The sequence below is a fragment of the Equus quagga genome, chromosome 2 (assembly GCF_021613505.1).
Source record: "Equus quagga isolate Etosha38 chromosome 2, UCLA_HA_Equagga_1.0, whole genome shotgun sequence".
Classification (NCBI taxonomy): Eukaryota; Metazoa; Chordata; class Mammalia; order Perissodactyla; family Equidae; genus Equus; species Equus quagga.
In genome coordinates this window covers 44,391,439-44,405,970 of record NC_060268.1, presented here as the reverse complement: position 1 = coordinate 44,405,970, position 14,532 = coordinate 44,391,439, and the positions used below count along the sequence as shown (strand labels likewise).

General features: G+C 38.0%; 1 protein-coding gene across 3 annotated transcripts in view; it reads right to left on the bottom strand.

Annotated features, from left to right (window-relative positions):
* SLC12A1 (solute carrier family 12 member 1) overlaps positions 1 to 14,532 on the bottom strand; it is an 84,533-nt gene that overhangs the window by 64,208 nt on the left and 5,793 nt on the right. The window contains exons 3-7 of one of the 3 annotated variants that reach the window (XM_046654228.1): positions 8,547 to 8,681; positions 8,316 to 8,391; positions 2,964 to 3,059; positions 2,345 to 2,440; positions 440 to 579 (exon numbers count right to left, since the gene is read on the bottom strand). In XM_046654228.1, coding sequence (XP_046510184.1) covers positions 440 to 579; positions 2,345 to 2,440; positions 2,964 to 3,059; positions 8,316 to 8,391; positions 8,547 to 8,681 — 543 coding nt within the window. The remainder of the gene's footprint in view (positions 1 to 439; positions 580 to 2,344; positions 2,441 to 2,963; positions 3,060 to 8,315; positions 8,392 to 8,546; positions 8,682 to 14,532) is intronic. The other 2 variants (XM_046654229.1, XM_046654231.1) reach the window with 2 other exon arrangements.

The window sequence follows — 14,532 nt, the reverse complement described above, 5'->3', positions numbered from 1 at the left end:
TTCTAATGTTTGGACTTTCCTTCCCTTTGGAAATCTATAACCATAATAGTAATATTGCTGCTGATAATAATGCCCATTATTTCTCTTTTGTTTCATATTTTATGCAGTATTTCATGTACATTGTTTCATTTGATTTGCACCACATTTCCATGAAATATGTGGCACAGTATTATGAGCCCATATTAGAGATTTGGAAAACAAGATTCAGATGAATAGAGGGACTGGTCCAAAACCTCTCAGTTGGCAAATGTGAGAGTCAGGATTCCAAGTCAGTTCTGATGTCAAGCCTAGGGCTCCTTCAACTGTATTCAACTTCCACATTCTGCAGAATAAATCTATTTCCTCTCATCTTGTCATAATGATATCCCCTAGTGCCCTGAAAGAGCAAGTTGACCCAAATTATCTTGCTTGGTTGAAGAAAAGAAAAGCTTTCAATTACCTTAAGAAGGTCTACCACAGTCTCAGCAAATCCCACCACATACATAGCAACAGCCACTGCATTGGCAAAAGCAAAGATCAAGCCTATAGACCCACCAAACTCGGGCCCTAAGCTTCTGGAAATTAGATAGTAGGCCCCACCTGAAACAAGAAATGGACATGTTTTACAGGGAGGAACTGCCAAGGGATTTAGTTTATATGATCAGATAACTTTGAACATTTGAGAACATTTGAAATATTAACTATTCTAATATCTGTATTATAATTTCCTAATAATTTTAGGAATCTTGTGTCACCTGAATAAATAACTTAGCCCTTCCTTGTACTCTATATATAATCTGCAATAGAACTATCCTAACTTAATAAAATCCAAGTTTTTGAAATTTAATTGAGCACAAATGCTACAAATAAGAATACAGCAAACTTTACCCCAAAAATGCTTTGTCTTTAAAAAAATTCATTGAAGAGTTCAAATCAATACAGTAACTGAAATAAAATTTTATGTCTGAAATTTCCAGGAACAGGCAGGCCTAGGCAAAAAATGCAGCAGGTGAAGTTTATCATTGTTCTTCTAACTTCTTTTCTGGTGTAATTGTCTAGTATATATTAGCTACATATAAAGGGTATCTGTATAGTGCTTTGTATTATCCATCCTATAAATCACATTTGGTTTTCCATGTTTTTAGTTCAAGAAAGCACGATTATTGCCAAATACCCATACGCGTATGGGGGTGGCAAATAGAAGAAAGGTGGGGAGGGCTTGGAACAGTTGCTTCTCCCTTGGACCTTGAAAAGGCCGTTCTATACATGGCTGTGTGCTTCTGTGCACAGGAAAGACTGAGCTGGGCTCGTTAACTGCCTAGAGTGGACTGAGCAGGTTACTGAAGGTAAAAACGACTAGAAGTTGAGAGGCCTGGATAGCTAGATGTCATCACAGACCATAGTAAATTAACGACTTTCTATACTGAGCTAGTCTTAGAGGTGGACAGAGTTGGTAGGCAAATGACACTGTAAAAATACCTGAAAACAAAACAGAACTATCTTTTACTGAAAACAAATTTCCTCCACTATAGACATGCCTTTGGGTTAAAGGGTCAAAGCCCTCTCTAACAATGTAACCTATTGTTTGGGTGGGGCATATCCCATTATTTCCTCTGTCCAGATTACATTCAACAAATTAGTTAGCCAGTCACTCAGGCTTGGTCAAAAGAAGAGCCAGGCAGACGCTGTGAGAGGCATATGTTGTAGGCAGGCTGGTGTTTTAGAAGGCCCAGGGCAGGGAGACCTGGATAAGGTAACCCAAGTAGAGACTTGAGGAGCCAAAGCAGAATGCAAGGGGGAAGAAAGGAAGTTAGAACAATAATTAACTTCAGCCACTTCATTTTCTGCCTAGTCCTGTTTGTTCCTGGATGATCTGAAAGGAACTCTTTGTTTTGTCTATTTTTATTTTCTTTTTAAGGATCGTCTCCTGCTTGTTGGCCACCGGGACCACAGTGTTGGGGTGAAGTCTGAGGGTTGCTGAGTAGAAGTGTCAGCAGTGTCAGCCGGGGCACTGAGAAGACCCATGCTGAGGGGCCTGGGAGAGAGCCAATGGGGCCCATCCAAGGCACAAAGAAACCATTTATGTTACTGTAATACTCTATGCCTTCCTTCTAGACACATTCCTTCCTCTCTACTTTATAAACGTGTTGAATCACAGGAAATGGATCAAAGAAGTCCTTTTTGGAGATCTCAATTTTCATTGAGAAGAATTTTGCCTTGCTGTCTAAATTTTGGGTTATTTTATTCTATTTTCAGGTTTTGGGGAGTAATTATCAATATAAAACTTTTACTTTCAATGTTAAACCAACTCTAGACATTATCACATGATCAAAGCTTGTGGTCATAAGTAAATGAATTGGCTTACCTCCTCTTACTACTCCATTTGTGCAAATAGCAGACATAGAAATACCTGTGAGTGTTGTCACTACCACACTCAGTCCAATGATGACGAATCCAAGACCTGCAAAATCCCCCAAGAAAGGTGTTTGGCTCCAATACTTCAAGAAGTCACCAGTAATTCAGGAGGCAGCAGTCTGAATCTTGTCATAGAAAGATCAGGCTCCCCACGAAAAACCTGAAATGTTCTATAAGATCTCATTCCGTGAAGGTCTAGGAAGCACCTGAAATGTACTGAACTGTAAAATTAAAGCCATGTCCAGGAATCATTTTCCAGGAAACACGAGCAAGAGGTGTGCAGACTAGCCTGAAAAATAAAACATTTACCCAAGGAATTTGAGCATCTGGAAACCATGACCTGCAACGTGCCAGAAAGGTCCATTACAAAAGAGACCATATCTGACCAGAGTAGACCAGGACCACACTCACAGTACCTTATGCTTCCTTTTGCATCCAGCTCATCCAAATAGTTAGCCAGGCTTCAAACATTGGGCTACTTTCTTGTTCCAATCAAAAAAGAAATATATAAAAAGTTTTTGCCTACCCGTAGCAAGTGATGAGAGCATTAGATATCTTAGAAATTTTACCTCCACGAACAAACCCGTTAGTTGCTATTGCAGAAGTTGACAACCCAGTAATAGAAGTTACCATGGTGGAAAGAAGAATTATGAGAACTCCAAGACCTGTTGGTAACGAAAGATAGAAGATATTATGTTTTACTTTTCTTCTTTGGATTCCCTACTGCTGTAAACTATACTGCCTTTAATTTAAGTTTTCACGTCCATGCCTTGGGTCCCCACAGAGTTCCTTTGTGCTAAGGAGAAACTGGTGTGCCTGGCATAAAGATCAAGTCGGAGAACTGCTCATTATGATGAAGGATGGTTTCCAAAAGTAAACACAATCTGAAATGCAGCCCTGGAAAGGAAAAGTTGACTTGTGCTGGTGTCCTGGGAGAGAAAATACCCTGGCTGTGAAAAGAGAAAACATGGCATTTGACCTTCTCTCTTGCTTGAGAGGAACCTGAATAAGAAAGTTGGGGGTTTGACAAAGGTTAAATCCTTCCCCATTTCTCTTGCATCTCTCTTGCCTGGGGAGGAAAAAAAGGAACCAACTTGGATTACCTTTGAAAACACTCCAGAAAGGTCAATGGTGAACTATTTGAGCCTGTGTTGCCTTTACCTTACAAATGATCGTGCGGGTCCCAAGTTTAATTACCTCCTCTGACATATCCATTTGTGGCAATAGCAGAGGTGGATAAACCAGTGATACCCGTCACTGTCACGGCTAAGCCGATGATAATCACACCAAGACCTCAGTTGAGAGAGGAAAAATAAAGGCAATTAAACAGTGGAACAATCCATTAGGTGGTTTACATCAAAGCCAGCAAGTCTAAGGTAATCACCAAAGGGCCGCATTTCAGTTAACAAGATGGCCTGGAAATCACCATAGAGTAAATGCTCAGCTTTGAAGTTTTCTACCCTTAGAATCAGAGATCCTAGAAACTCAAGGGCTAAGATGCGCAGTGCAAAGCTGCACACAACTGGGCAACTATGGCTGGTCAAAATTTAATTCGAACCCCCTATTTTTGATGAAGTTCTAGACACCTATAAACATAATAATTGGGCTATAGAATTCCAAGCTGTTAATATAACTAGAGAGTAAATGTTCATCCTTCCAGGTAACAATCTTTTTATGTACATTTGGTTGTGTAGGAGTGGAAAATGACATACAATATAGCAAATTGTTCATTGTTCAAGTGGAAAGAATCAAATTGAACTACATTCACTTATTGGCTATGTGACCTCTGGCAAGTTACTTATTTTCTGAGCCAAAACTGGCCATGAAATTAGAAAGAAAATGTGTAAAGTGGCTAGCGTGGCAGATAAAACACAGTACATTATCAGTGGCACTGCTTTTTTTTTTTTTTTATCATATCCACAATAGTCATAACAGCTATTGTTTATTAAAAGCCTACTATATATCCAGCTATGTGTTTAGGTAGTATGAGAAATGCAAGGAACAGACGAAATGAAATTTTAAAAGCTGCCCTCAACAATCTTATGTGTAGAAAGTCAGTGATTGTGAGAGGGAGGGAGAAAGTGGTAAGCCAGAATTCAGAGGTGGGCAAGGCTGCTTTTAGCTTCAAGAAATACACAGCCAGGAGGATAGTGAGGGGTCGAAGAATATACCACCCCAAAATATGCCACCTTAGCATAAAGATTATTTTGAGTTAAAGGGAATTGAAAAGAAGCAGACACCTCCCCCTATTTGCCTAAAAACAGGGCATAAATTTATAAAGGTGTCTCCCTTTTCCCCTATACCAGGAAGAACAGAAGTTAGTCACCAGAGACAATTCTAGACCCTTATCAGCTGGAGACAGCACCAGAGGAACCTACGTAACGAACGTTACTTATCTTCCATTAGTTCTCCCATCTACTTGCCTTCCCAGGGTTTGTCGCCCTAGAATCTCAGTCCTTTTCCTCTGCCTTGCACTTCTCTCAAAATGCATTGTTATCTTGTTAAGATGCTATACAGGCCCAAGTTCTAATAACCACTCTGAGTTACTTATTGCAGTCTTCCCATGTGTAGGCATGATGCACATGTTAATAAACTTCTGACTGTTTTTCTTTTGCTAATCTGTCTTCTGTCAGTCTAATTCATGGGGCCTTAGCCAATGAGCCTAATATGGGTAGAAAGAAAACAGTTTTACCTCTCCTACAATAGCTTCCTCAATGGAGGCTGACCCAGAATTCAGGGAGAAGTTGTGGGGTCACAGGCACTGAAATCACCCTGGCTCCAGCCGGAATGCTCTTGCCTGGGCCTGTTTGGTATGCTCTCCTACATAAAGTGGATGCTTCATAACTGTTATTGGTAGGCTTCTCGTCCAAAGGATGATTAGAAGGGTAATTAGGCAGGAGAGGCTGTGATCTCTCTGGCCATCCCCTGAATGAAGGCAAAGTGGAGGGAGATTAAGGACAGAAATGGGAACGAGGTACCAGAGGCTGGCTCTTTGGCTGCTTCCAGCTATATCTTGGCTCTAGAGGAAATCTCTAGGCTATTTTATAGGTTAAAGTGCAGGGAAGTGCACAATTAGGAAGCAGCTTACTGTGGACACAAGGTGCAAACTTGGACCACATTGCTTTGGCCCCTATGGACTCTTAAAAGTTTGGTGTTGTAAGAAATAGTTGCCGTAAATTCTTCTTATCTATTGCAGGGCTCCTATTGTGAGCATCACCTCTACATTACCACGTGGCCTCAGTTCTTTGTACCCCTAAAGGTGATTTCTTTTCACTTTTTGCACACTATTTTGTTCTTGACTTTCTTTTGAAGAAGTTTGATATCAAATGTTTAGCTCACTCCAGCAACTGTACAGAATCATTTAGTTTGCATTTCAGGACATCAAACCTACTCTGACTTTATTATTTCCCCACCCTTATTTTCCCTTTGCCTCTATTTTCCCAGTAATTCTTAGTTTATCCTTCTGCATTGTATACATCTTTGTAAACCATTTGAAATCCTGGAACAAAGTTTTATACATTTAAATAGCAAGGGATTTGCTTCACTCTCACAACCAAACATAAACTCCCGGGGTGAAAGGCAGCTTAGAGAACATTCACTGCATAGTTTTCTCCAAGTTTGGTCCTCGAACCACCTGCTTCAGGAAAGGCCTGGGGTCTTTTTTAAAAATGCCCAGACCTACTGAGTTTGGATCTTTCCAAGTGAATCCCAGGATTCTGCAGTGTCATAACCTAACTTCCCAGATAATTCTTATGCACCCCACAGTGTGAAGACTATTGTGCTGCTCTCAGCCTGTCTCAGTTTGTGCCTGCCTGTTCAGCAAGGTTCTTTAGATTTATCTTCAGAGAATTGGTTGGGAAACAATCCAGCCCCCTCATTTTCAGATGAGAAAGTGAAACTCACGGAGCATAAATGACTTACTTCAGGCCATACCTGCTTTTCGTACCCTTCATCCCTGTCTGATGAGTAAGTTTATTGGAAACCTTTTTGCTCCAAGACAGAGAAGAACAACTAGACGGCATTATCGATTCATTCTACCATTTGCTTTTGGGGACAAGACAACCAAAACCCATGGCCTCAGAATGGTTACTCAAGGGCTGTGACCATTTACTATTTACTGTTTACTCCTGGCTCCAGCTTCCTTCTGGCTTTGTTTCCAGGGTCTGGGCTGGAAAGTGTATTCAGCTTTCTTCCCCAAACTAGCCCCAAAGCAAGAAGAAGCTATTTGTATTTGTTTCTTTTCTTACCTAATAAGAGAACCCAAACGAGACCCAGATGGCAACTCAGTCAACTCATTTAGCTTTAAGTTCACAGCCAAGGCCAGTAAAACTGAGTGAGGGTGGTAACAAGTTTCTACTACTCACTAAAGTTTATTTTCTGAGATTTAAAAAACAACAACAAATATCTCCATTCAAAGGAAACCCACTGGACACTCATTTAGGGAGAACTCTATACCCTTCTAAAGTAGGATTTGACTGCTTAAATAAAAGGACCTTATTAAAACAATACTGATCTCTGAAAGTTCAATAAACACTGTAGTAGAAGACAGGATTCTTCATATTTCACAATTTTGCAATAAACATGAAAGTGGATTGACTGTGAAGAGTAATGTAGGATCTGATTAAACTTCAGATTATTGCCCAAACATATGGATGTTAAATAAGTTGCATTAAAAAGAATTACTCTTGCCCTTGGCTATGCTCACACCTCCAAACAAAGTAATGTTTCTTGATGATCTCAATAAGTTACTAAACTGCCCTTAAAAACCTAATTTTGCATGAAACCCTGGAGCTAAAACTTGGCAATATTAAGCTGCAGGTTTTCCACGGAACAGCATATACTTATTTTGGCCCCTGCGGCTGTGAGCACTCATTTGCTATGCACCATAAAGCCGGCAAGCAGCCCTTTGTCAGGAACCCAGCAGTTGCCAAACACGAAACATGGAAAAACTATGGGAACTGGTTCCAGATTTTCAATTTACAACTCAGCCCTTTATTTTTGCGAGTTAGTCTTCTAGTGATTCTGAATGTGTTTAGGAACGAAGGCAGTAAATAATGGCCAAGTACCTTTTCAGTGTGAATTGAAATACATTCTGGCATATCTGAATCTCCGTTCTTGATTCTAATGATTTATATGTCTTCCCTAAAAGTGAATCTATACTGTATTTTCCATAGATCGAGCACTACATCATTCATTTTTATCACACCAAATCAAGATCATTGATAAAATTCAAATAAATCTTTCATACAAATTTTACTAATATACTCTTAACAACAAAGATTTGCCACAGGAAATAATACTTTAAATGGAATATACTATCTAAAAACATTAAATAACTGATCAAAATAATTTCAACATCATCCATTTTCCATTTAGAAAAATTATCTTAGTCATCTTGTCTATCATTTTAAGCGTCTATCTGGCAATACTTTATTATCCTTTGTTTTCTTAGTGCCGATACCTGAAAGTAACACAGTTATTTTCTTTGGAAAATGTTCAACCATTCAGCATTTTTAGCAGTCAGGTCACATTTTCACTAGTTTTCCCACAAGTTATTTTTGTTTAGTGAAGCTTTGCCGATAATCATAAGGGAGATACTCTGATAAATGTCAGTATGTCCCAAAATATGAATACTATTATTTAAAATGAACATGTCTCTATATACTTGTACATGTACAACTCTATGAAAAGAGAGAAATATTTACTTGAGCTTGCCTCTGGTTGGCAAGCTGGAAAATTCCAGTCTCCTGGGAGTTAACGCTTCACCTTTACTCTCTGACAAACATTGTCAAGAGGCCAAGTAAAAGAGCCTCAGTGCAGACCATTTCTGTGACCTTCATCTCACATTCAGCATTAATGGTGAAAATGAGCTGCCTATTGAGTTTCCATCGAAAGTTATATAGGAGGGAAAAAATGCTCACCGATTCCAGCTTCTCCAACAATCCAGGAGAGGCGTATGAAGAGCATGACACCCCAGATATTCAGCATGCATCTTACCTGTGGAGTAAAGGATCATGGAAAGGGGCATGAGAAGTGACAATGGGGCAAAACCCAGCTGTCTTTGTAACTCTGGTGTTCAGGCCTTGCTAACACTTAGTTCACCAGAACATTGAATGAATAGTTCTCATTGGTAAACACAGGAGCTTTCTTACCAGCACACCTTTCACCCATCCGAACTTCACGGCACCGCCTTTATTTTCTTCTTCCTTGTTTTCAGCTTGTTCATCTCCAGGCATCCCATCACCGTTAGCAACCCTGTCGGCTGAACCCGGGGCCACTGCTACACTCTGCATTTTCACAGAGAGCAAAAAAAGCACAGTACTTGGTCAACAAACACATGGTTCCATAAAACTTTTAAAGGCAAATCAAAACAATTGACATAAAACTTTAGACAAAAAAAGAAAGCATGTTCTAGTCACTTTAATAAGATAGTATTTCTTGCCCTGAGAGCCGATGGGTTTGTGTTGTGAGTAATTTTAGGCACTGCTAAGACTGCAGGGGTGATGAAGGAGCTTGGTCAATCCTTCCAGCGTGAGAATATTACCTTAGGGGAAAATGGTCGGATTTGGATAAGTTTAGAACACAAAGGGAACAAAAGAGAAAAGAAGGGGTGCAAGGTAGGGAGGAAAGCCTGTCAAGAGTGAATGAGGGTCTTTTAGAAGGCAGATAAGTGGTCCAGAAAGTTAACCTTCCTCACTAACGCAGAGTGTCTAGTCTTCTTTCCATTAACCTCCCTGGTGTTCATTTTCTTCATCTAAAATAATGATGATAAAACTTCTCTACTCACCTCAGAGTATCTTTGAGAAGGATCATGTAGAAGTGTTTTCTTCAAAAAAAAAAAAGTTTAAAGTATTCTAAAAAGATTTAAAGGCATTGCGTGGCTACAGGAATGCCTTCCTGTAGGGGAAGTTTCTTTCAGATTCAAAAAGTTTTGAATTTGCCTGAGAGTTGTTGGATGTGCTAGTAGTATTGTAGAGAAGGGAGTAAGTGTTATGACTGACCACTAGAAAGATAGGCAGAGTAGAAAGAATTAAGTAATATTAAAAATTGGTTAAAATGTTTATTTAGTTTTTTCTGCAGCCTCCTTTTCCTCTCAGTGAGATAGTCTCTGAATTCAATGGGGGAGGAAATAGCTGTTTCGCTCAAGTTAAGAACAATTCTCTAATTTCTCTTTTAGATATGACTTTGGATAATTTCAGGAGTACCCACTTAATTTAGCCTATCTGGCACCAATGTGACTCATCAATGGTTAGACTCCACCCCATTGAGCTCCCCCAAAGCCATCTTTTCCAGTAAGGGTTTTGAAACCATTGGGGAAGTCTCTTAGATTCAGCATTCAATTATCACAGTTAAAGAACAACTTTTTCTTAAGTGGACTGCATTGGTTTAAGCCTAGAATGAGATGTTCTGATGTTACTAGGGTAAGAGGTCTTGGGCAAGGCATTTTTTTTTTCCCTCTAAAATGAAACTGGTATAAAATAAATATTCGGTATTTATTATAAGGACTTTATTTGGGGAGGGTCTAAGTTCTTGCCCTTGCCACACTGAAGGACTCTGGGCTTTGGTGTACTGTTAGCACGCCCATTGTAATTGACTTGTTTACGTGCTTCGGGCAGAAAACCCCAATTTTGTGCAGTAACAGTGTGACACTTGGGTAACCAATGTAATATAGTGTGAAAAGAGTCCTAGTATGACAGCTGAATTGGAGGAAGACAGGGGTGTAAGTTACTTTTCAATGCCAACCAAGGGCCTGCCATGCAGCAGGTCATTGATAATCGACATTAAATCCATAAAGTGGACTTGAAGGCCACCTGATCAATACCACTTAGGGGCAGATGGCCTAGTTTCTTATCCATTCTTGCCTCCTATTTCTTTTCCCTCCCTTCCTTATTTTGTATTCTTTTTCTCATTGTTTCCTCTATGCAGCCCACATTAAAAAAGAGAAAGGAAGGGAAGGAATCCCAAGCCAGATCATCTCATTATTTTCTAACAGCATTGGGGAAAAAACTGAATGACAAAGGAAACTGAAATTAATAGTTAAAATTTAGTTTTGAATTACCTGCGGAATATCTTAATCTTAGGCATCGTCAGTCCCTATTTGCACAGATAATTGAAAGCTGACATCACATATTCATATCAGTGTAGGATATGGACAAACAAAGTCCATAGAAATTTAAGCTGAACTAGCAGGGCAGAAACCGGCCATCTATACCAGCCGCAAATGCAAATCATGTATATAATTCAAAATTTTCCAGTAGTTACTTTAAAAAAAAGTAAAAAGAAGCTAGTGAAATAACTTGGGTACAGATATAGACCCTTAAATGTTGAACATATATTAAATTTTTGTAGAATGTCATATTTCTAATATTTGCAATGTAAATATTCATTAACAGTAATGGTACCCCATCTTGTAAGAGGGACCTGAATCATGACTGTTTTAATAATATATTTTACTTAAGTATATAAAATATTATCATTTCAACACATGATCACTATAAAAATATTAATGAGATATTTTACTTTCTTTTTTTCATACTATGTCTTTGAAATCCAGTGTGTATTTTACACTGACATCACATCTCAGTTTGGACTAGCCATGTTTCAAGTGCTCAGTAGCCACATGTGACTGGTGGCTACCATACTGGATGGTACATATTACACAATACAGCCAATTACAGATGGGTGAAACATTTGAGGTCGTTCTCCAATCAATTAAAAATTCTACTTTTGTTTGAAAGGATTCTACACACATAAGGCAGCTGAGTGGGTCAAATGGAACTTTCATTTTCCATAACTGAAAAACAGTGAGAGTAGGGAAGTGTTAAAATGTCCATGAATGTTGAAGAGATTATTTTGTTAGGAGATTCATTTATTTGACCTGCTTTGAGAAAAACTTTGTAATTTGTAAAAAACAATGTTCTAGTTAATCAACATCCCACGGCCATCAGTAGCTACTCATTCAGGGAGAAGGCAATTTCCTTTTCCTGAATTAATTGGGGATCTCATGAGACAGAGCCTTAGTCATTTGCTTTTTAAAAGCAGTCTTGGGAATAAAATCTATGTTTTCTGATTAAACCTGAACTTGAGGGTTTGGTCCAGGAAATTGATCTGCCCTCTGATGAACTCTGATGGTAACTGTGACCCTTAGATCTAGATGAATGAGAATACCAATGACTGTAAAAAACATCTTACAAAGTTGGCTAAAGGATGAATAGGATATTTAAAATTTCTCCTTAAATCAACATTTCTATCTGATGAATGCCCTTGTGGTCACAGTTTAACAATTCTTCAATTTATCACCAGGACATCACAATATGAAGCAAAAAAGAATATTCTATGAGGGCCTGTCAGGGAAATCATTATACATGGAAATTAGTAAGGCAATAATTTTCTAAATTATTTAAAAATAGAGTCCATGTCTAATGTTCAACTCTCCCTTAGGTAAATATGTTCAACCTGATACAGTTTCAAAAATTTAAATATATTTATATCATAGAGGGGAAAAAACTCGTGAATGTATATTTCTTCTGTTGACTATAAAGGTCTGATAGTAAATTTACAAGTACAAATCTGTTTCTATTGCATACTCTCGTCGGGATGTGAAGAATTGCTACACGACATAAACTAGGAGTCTTGGACTCTAGTTTTGGCTATGCAATTAGTTCAGGATGTGTCCTCCAACAAGTGACTTAACCTTCCCTGGATACTGCCAATGAGAATAAATCCCATAGGTTTTCTGAAAATCTTCCTTTGAATCAGTTTACTCTAAGGCAAAATCATTTTTCTATGTTTGCCATCTTCCTCTTCTAACAAGGCAAAGCAAAACTTGATTTCACTCTTTAATAAATGCCTCCTTTGTAAGCCCAAACAGCAATTATAAAGCCAACTTATCATCAAAGTACTGAACAAGACTTTGGGTCGAGAGTTTGTGGTGATTCGATGGCTGTGAGCTATAACCAGCGGCTGGCAGACTCCTGGCTGATGCATGTTCTTGGGACCGAAGTCTTAAAGACTAAAAGTTTTATGATTGCTGCCTGAAACCAGTTTTTTCATTCCCACTTTGAATTAATTTGTTGGTTCACACTCTATTACCATAAATGATGACCCACAACCTTTCCTAAATGCATTTTAAATTGCATACCTTTAGGGAATGGCTATTTATTTACCAAGAGTTTCACCTGTGCATTAAGCATTCAGAGAAGCTAAAATAAAGTGCATTTTAAAAGAAAGAAAGAGAGAGCAAGAAAGAGAGAGAGAGAAAGAAAGGAAGGAAGGAAGAAAGAAAGAGAAAGAAAGGAAGGAAGGAAGAAAAAGAAAGGCTTAAGGGGTAAATTCCTAATGGGTTTTTCTAGATGATGAAAGATAATTATTTTATTTAACATAAAATATATGATTTTTCAAATCCCAGAAAAATAACAAATGCCTTTCTAGCTATCATCAAAGCAGAAGAAAAGAAATGTACTTATTCTTTAAGTTCCAACTAGATGATACTTGCTACTATACATGTTTTCAAGTTTTCAGCCTTTAATCTCAACATGGTAGAAATCTTAGACCATCATTAAGACATAGTTCCATAAATATTTAGGTCTAGATGATCCCTTCCTCATTGTTTTAAACTTTCTTTTATTATTGACATATTTAAATAGTTGTAACAATAGGGAGAAAAATATATTTCATGTACCCATCACTCAGCTTCAACAATTAGCAACATATGGGTCGAAAGTATTCCACTTAATCCTCTCACACCCATGCCACTGGATTATCTTAAAGCCAGTCCCAGTCAGAACCTGATAATTCCTAAGGTTCATTTCAGAATGAAAAACATATGATTCTAATCATCTTTGTCTTTCTTGTTGATCAATGTTCACACATTTTTAACCCTTTGTTATAAGGGGGAGTATTTTAAATCATGAAAAAGAGAGGATTTTTTTTTCTTGTTTTAAAAGTTACTATAAACCGTGCCTCTCAATGACTACGAACGGTCACAGTTTATAATTGCAGTATTCTCACTATATCTGAAAACATATAGCTCACATGCAAGTTGGCTTATATTTTGGATAACTTAGGCCAAATGGTAGCTATGTGTAATAAACCAGCATTAAGACTATAAAACTAAAAGATTCTTAATATTTTCGAAGTCATACTTTAAGGGAAATCTCACTCTACTCACCATCTATCTCTGAACTATTTATAATGAAAAATTAATCTTTCTTTTGTTTTTTGTCTTGTTTCTACAGATTATTTTAATAGTATGAGCTCCCAGATGTGGCCTTGGGTGCTAAAAACTCTAACAATCACTAGAATGTCCCTCTAGCTGCAGAGTTTCACTACAACCAATATTTTAGGCGTGGCTTCTGATCATCAATGGTCTTCAAAGCATTTGTTGCCTCAATTTTAATGTCTATTTTATTTAGCTTGGTGACTGTTTCTAATTTTGGATATCCCCAATTTGAGTGCTAAAGTTCCAAATTTGAGCTTTGAAACTATTTAGAAAAGATTATTTTCTAGAGAACGCATTTGTAAATTTTTGGTTATCTTTTTACAGAAGGTAAGCATTTATACATTGATCTACGTGGTTTAATGTTTGTTAACCTGACGACATGTTCTTTAGCTCTACCCATAACAATGACATTTGACTTACAATATAAAATTCTAGAGAGTAGAGGTCAAATCTCTTTAATTCACTTTATATGGTAGCTCTTGTAAATAAATGGCTAATAAATTCTTTTGATGACGACAATGAAAATAATTGAGACCTACAATTAATTCTGTAGGAGAAGCAACATGATCTCTTGGCACAGTCCCCAAAACAAGAAAGGAATTGGGATCTCCTGCTCAGTGCCTTGTGACGGGGGTGCCATTTCTTACCATTTTCTATAATGGTTGAACAAACTGAGGCAAAGTGCTGTGGGAGAGTAGGCTGAGAATGGAAAATAGTGATAAAGAACATGGACTCTGGAGTCAAGCAGACATGGGCTCAACTTATTAGCCATGTGACCTGGGCTTCTTGGCCTTGGAAGTTTATTGACTTCTCTGAGTCATTATTTTCTCTTCTAAATGATCCATAGGATTTTACAAAACTTTCGCCATCAATAAAACAGCAATGGTAACAGTACCTACCCTGAAGGACTGTTATAA